The following is a 6,000-nucleotide window of genomic DNA, read 5'->3' as shown; positions in this document are numbered from 1 at the left end:
TCCCAAGATGGCTGCGCCCTTGCAAAAGTGCTAAATAAGTATCTCTCGGGAGAAATTGTTGACATTTTCCGTTTATATCACGGCAACACTTGTTCTAAAGTAGCTACGGCGACACACTGTTGTGTGGCGAGACTCCACGACAAGAAACAGCGTCAGCTCGAGCCTGACAGCGCGTGGTGTGGCTGTGGCAGAGTGTCCGTGTGAAGATGGGCCTCGTCTCGAGCCCCTTCCCATAGCGAAGAGCCGCCGTGGTGGGGAAAGAAACCGCAGATTCCCCTGCAAACACATACCGCTTGAACTTGGATTTGACGGCTTTGACATCATCTACAAATTGTGGACGCTACCTTACAATTTCTTGACCAGAGTTGTGTGCGCTACAGCATCTGTCATAGTCAGAAGCCGGAGAGGTTTCCAAGCCCGAATCGAGCAGAATTCTACCGCGCCAAGGTCTGCATTTGCATGCTCCCCCCATGTGAAAAGCGCCATTTCTGCACATCTCTACTACCTGACATGTACCGGTGGCTAGTCATGTTGAAATGTTTTGCATGCAATAGACGACGCAAAACATGTGTAGTCTGTGTAGTGAGCACATGTGTCAGGATTAGCTCCTTGTCATCTGGTCAACGTCAAAATGTTGCATGTCACACAAGCTAGCTAGTGTGGAATGCTAGCAGTGTGTTAGCCTGTCAAACTTGATACTGCTAGCAGGCTAGCTTTATCGCCAAAGCATGATTTTGCCTAACACACCCACCGCTTTGCACGAGTACAGTGCTGTGCAGAATTATCATTATCTTACTATCTTACAGTCAGTTAGGTAGCATGTTAGCAAGCTTGGCAGGTTCGCTAACTTTAATCTGTCTTCATGATTGAGCTAGCTAACGGCATGAGCTGTCAAGCTGGTCAATTTAACCGCCTTAAAGTTATTTTTTTGATAGACTACTATCACTAGTTTGGAAACGTAAGCATTCAATAGCAAGGATCTTTTGTTGTTGCTAAATAGCCTAACATCTCTGAATGTGTACAAAATACTGTCAAGCACACCAGCAGCTACCCACTAGTGACTAATCCTTCTTTCTTCACTGTAACCGATGTCCCCCTGCTTGATCTCAACCACTTCCCCTCCTCCTTCTCTGTCCTGTAGGGCCCTGATGAAAATGGACTCAGAGCTGCTGCACTCGCCGGTCGTGGGCCTGGCGGAGGAAGAGGAGGCGGATATGACTGACTGGAACCTTCCGCTGGCCTTTATGAAGAAACGCCACTCTGAGAAGATCGAGGGCTCCAAGGCCCTGGCACAAAGCTGGAGGATGAAGGATAGGGTAAGAATGTTCAGAGAGAATCAGAATGTTCAGAGAGAGAATCAGAATGTTCACAGGGAGAGAATCAGAATACGAGAACGTTGAGAACTCTGAGGTCCTTTGTCTCTCTCTCTCTCTCTCTCTCTCTCTCTCTCTCTCTCTCTCTCTCTCTCTCTCTCTCTCTCTCTCTGACCTTTCTCATGTTGTCTGTTATGTGTGTATACAGTTCAGGAAATGTGCGCCGCGGTTACTTCTGCCTCTTGGTCTTCAGCTCAGTGCATGTGGTGTTGTGAGTTGTGGATACATTCTTCATTTTCGCATGGTATGGTAAATGATAGTGCTGGTCTAGTATTGATACAAATAACCATGGAATTCCCTTGTTGAGGCAATTAGAATAAGAGAAGGATCAGACAGAGGGGTAAGAACAGACGTAGCTTTAAATGCTTTATACAGTTTTGGGCCTCTTGGGTAATGAAGGTGTAGGCCATTCATTATGCTAACATCAAAGCAAAGTTTCCTAGCTGCAGCTGACGCTGAATTGTTTATAACCTGTCAAGGGAAATAGTCTGTTGAAGTTTTACTTATGAACTCTTATAAACAGGTTGACGTAGGATCAAACCACTGTCACCCTCTCGGTGTCTAAACAGGACATCTGTCGTGTCCAAGTGGGTCGTGTCTGTGTCTTCTGAACCCTGGAACAGTTTGCCTTGGTGTCTGGCATTATTTTTGATCACAGATAATTAATGTTACCCAGCTTAAGGCTAACACGAGGCATTGACAAAGTCTAAATTCAAGGCTTTCCCCCCGTGGATGGTAAGTGTGAGCTTTTCTGCTCATCTGTTAAACCCGATAGAACTTTTATTACAAAGGTAGCTAGCGTTTGATCCCTGCAGCGGCCAGGTAGCTATGGAGAGCTATAGCCGCAATAATGCCAAATGTCACACTGACATGCATTACTCTGGCGGTCTTAGTTTCCCCACCGGCTATTAGACGCTCTGCCCAAAATGAAAATTTTAACACCCCCTCAGCTGTTATGACTTTGAATTACACTGTGCTGCCGTATGAACTACTAGGCTTCAGGGAACGTTGAAGGAGAATTTACTATGAAGCACGGGCCTCATATTCATTACAAGCTGTAAATGAGTTTGCAAGGCTTTGACAAAAAATGTATCCCAAAACCTATTTTAGCCACCTTTCCGGATGTGTCTCCTGGTGTTTTATGAATTATATTCAATGCTGTGTTGGGCTTTCTGTTGATTTACAGCATCACCCCCCCCCCCCCCCCCCATCTTGGCGAACCCCAGGTTTTCTATCTTTGCTGGGCTGGGTCGTGTTTTCTCCACTCTGGTCACGCAGGTTGATTTAAACTGATCGATCGGCTGATCGATTCCGAACAGATAGCCTAATTGGGAAAAGAGTCTCAGCTGATTTGGCATTTCAATGGTTAAAACCTTTGTCAGGAAGGAAGGGGGGGGGGTCACGTGACGGGGCTATTGAGTGGTCAATAAATGATGTGCTGCATCGTGGGAAATCAGCAGTTCACACTACAGTCAGACACATTCTGCCGTCTGTGGATAAGAGTCGCGGGGGGTGGGGGGTGGACCAATTCCAAGGCCCATCACTCAAGATGGGAGGTTCAGTCCCTGCAGAGGTGTCTGAGATTGAGTTGTGACCGTGTCGCCGTGGGCACCAGCTAGGCGCAAGTGTTTGAATTGTGTTCAGGGGGCTCCGTTGAGGTTAAGTTCAGGGTCAGGCCTTCTGTGTTTGCGCTGCGACTGCACTGCACTGCACTGCATTGAAATTGCACCCAACCGGAAACAACCGGAAACAAAACCTGTCCAGTTAGGCAGATGCTAAGGACGTGGACTGACGGCTTGGGGCTTAAGGAGCCGTCAGAGCCTTGTTCAGATGAAACCCCATAGTGTGTTTCTCAACCCCCCCCCCCCCCCCTCGCACTTGGATTTCCCTGCAAACTCACAGAGCTGGTTCACGGCTCTCTGTCGGTCCATCTGGGAGACTCAGACAGGCGAGCGGAAGAGGTGGAAAGGGGAGAAACACTTTGTCGTTAGAGTGACCGTAACACAACACAAACGCTGTGGCCTCTAACCCACTCTGCGGCGCGTCTTGCGCTACAGTAGCTGTTGTCACACGACGGGTGAAAACTGACTTATCAAGGTTAGTCTCTGTGATGTGGCATGATGTCTGGCATGACAGAGTGATGATGAGAGTATTGGAATAGGAAGGTCTGGCAGGGAGTCTCTCACCATGATGAGCCCTGTAGTGATGGCCTCCTTGTTCGAGCAGAGGCACGTCTTCGCTAAAGTATTTCACGTACGCCGAGGCCCCGAGGCGGACCAAGGCTATTCACCATGCGTCTCTCCGCCTCTGAGCCAGGGCAAGGCCGGAGCCACGTCGAGGTGCGGGCGTGTGGACGCACCTGTTTGTTTGTGATGGTTTCACTGTCGGCCTCTGGCCCTTCCTTTCAGAGGGATGTGTATGGCCTCGTTTTCAGTTTGTACCACCATACGTCCCTGTGGTGGCTGTCCACAAGCCCCTCTGAGAATTCCCCAGTGCCGTGACACGTGAGGGCTGATATGTGTATCAGATGATTGGTGACCCATGGAGACACAGGCACACACACACACAGTAGGGGGAGACACCAGCACTTGAGATGGAGGACTGGCTCACTTCCCCCATTTGTTGATCATGTTGTATAAGGGACATGGGAACATATACAGATCTACCCAACCAAGCATGCTCACGCATGCATCTCTTTCTCTCTCTCTCTCTCTCTCTCTCTCTCTCTCTCTCTCTCTCTCTCTCTCTCTCTCTCTCTCCCCCCCTCCTTGGTCTTTCTCTCGGCCTCCTATCGTTCATTTTCCCGCCATCTCTCCTCCTTTTTGTCTTCTCTCTTGCTGTCTGTCCCCTCCGCTCTCCTTGTATTCCCCTTTATCTCCTATCTCTCCTATTCCCCTCTGCCCTCTCCATCCTCTCTCTCTCTCTCTCTCTCTCTCTCTCTCTCTCTCTCTATATCTCTCTCTCTCTATATCTCTCTCTCTCTATATCTCTCTCTATGTCTCTCTCTCTCTGTGTCTCTCTCTCTCTCTCTCTCTCTCTCTCTCTCTCTCTCTCTCTCTCTCTCTCTTATATAACAACACTATAAAGAAACAGTCAATGTTTAATCATTTGCAAACACTAATAAAACACTGGGGAGCACTGCTGTGTACCCAGGAGTGCCATAAATATTCATCTGCTTTCTGTATCAATAAGTAATTCTGCTAAATAAGTGCAGTCAATGCACACAGTTCATTACCTACCTACACTGCACACATCCAGTCATTAACGCCTGAAAACAATATTTATTTGCGTCCTTTTAAAATCAGTAGCTCACACCTATCATTCAGAATTGTAATGGGCTCCCCTTCTCTTTACTCACGAAGATGAGCATTCTCACTCTCTTAATCTTCTATGATATTGAAATTTATGCTCCAGGGAGTGCTGGCTTGTCCTAAAGGGATTTACACTACATCCTTACAGACTCGCGGCGGTATCAAGTCCGCTAATTGCTGACCCTGGTTATGTCTGCCTGTCGACGATCCTAATAGTTCTGTGTCTGTAATAGAATAGTGTTCCGTTTCCTTTTGTTAGTCTGTCATGCTCTAACACGCGTATTGTCATGGCAACCAAAGAAATGTTGGGAGATGGGAGGACTCGGCCTTGCTGAAAGCTGCAGGCTGGGTGGAGATGGGAGTCTTAGCCTAATAGATGTTGACATAGACGGACACAGGGCGAGGAAAACGGGATGCCAGTGAAGTTGTGCGTGTTTGTGTGTCTGTGTCTGTCATTTGTGTGCATGTCCTGTGTGTGTGTACGTGTGTGTGTACCTGCGTGTGTGTCCTGTGTGTTTGTGTGTCACATAAGCCTGACACCCAAGACTCCGTCGCCCCTCCGAGTCTCAGTTTGCTCAGCTCACTTAGTGCCGTGCTGGCAGCCTGCTAAGCACCAGGGGGGGCTGGGGGGCTGGAGGGCTGGGATGACCCGGGGGCCTCCAGCCTGCTGGATGTCCCTGGCCTGGCAAGGGCCCCTGCTCAGCCTGCAGGGAGGATCAATGCTCCCACTGGTTTTAATGGGCCTTCATTTATCGCAGGTCTTACAAATGGAATAATCACTGACCATTGATCTGTATGCAAGGAGGGGCTGTAAAGGGAAGGGGGGAGGGGGTGGGGGGGAGGAAATGGCGTGTGTCGCCTGTAGTCCCACGCCGTGTTCTTAATGAGAGAGGGGGAGTTGCCAATCCAGTCGATTACACACACATTTTTTTGCGCGAGTGTGTGTGCGTCCGCACTGTGTGTGCATGCTGTGTCGTGTGTATGTATGCTGTGTACTGTATGCACTGTATGTACGGTATGCACTGCATGCACTGAATGTACTGCATGCACTGCATGTACTGAATGCACTGTATGCACTGTATGCACTGTATGCACTGCATGTACTGCATGTACTGAATGCACTGCATGTACTGTATGTACTGTATGTACTGCATGCACTGTATGCACTGTATGCACTGTATGCACTGTATGCACTGTATGCACTGCATGCACTGCATGTACTGCATGTACTGTATGTACTGCATGTACTGTATGCACTGTATGTACTGTATGCACTGCATGTACTGCATGCACTGCATGTACTGTATGCACACATA

The 6,000-nt window shown here is 48.6% G+C and overlaps 1 protein-coding gene across 5 annotated transcripts in view; it reads left to right on the top strand.

Annotated features, from left to right (window-relative positions):
• rptor (regulatory associated protein of MTOR, complex 1) overlaps positions 1 to 6,000 on the top strand; it is a 101,291-nt gene continuing 95,291 nt past the window's right edge. For all 5 annotated transcript variants that reach the window (XM_084685706.1, XM_084685709.1, XM_084685708.1 and 2 more), the window contains exons 1-2: positions 1 to 447; positions 1,142 to 1,316. In XM_084685706.1, coding sequence (XP_084541832.1) covers positions 1,149 to 1,316 — 168 coding nt within the window. In that variant the 5' untranslated portion in view covers positions 1 to 447; positions 1,142 to 1,148. The remainder of the gene's footprint in view (positions 448 to 1,141; positions 1,317 to 6,000) is intronic.

The sequence above is a fragment of the Hypomesus nipponensis genome, chromosome 21 (genome assembly GCF_054491055.1).
Source record: "Hypomesus nipponensis isolate SF chromosome 21, ASM5449105v1, whole genome shotgun sequence".
Classification (NCBI taxonomy): Eukaryota; Metazoa; Chordata; class Actinopteri; order Osmeriformes; family Osmeridae; genus Hypomesus; species Hypomesus nipponensis.
Note: the sequence above shows the minus strand (reverse complement) of the source record. Positions and strands in the feature narration are given on the sequence as shown.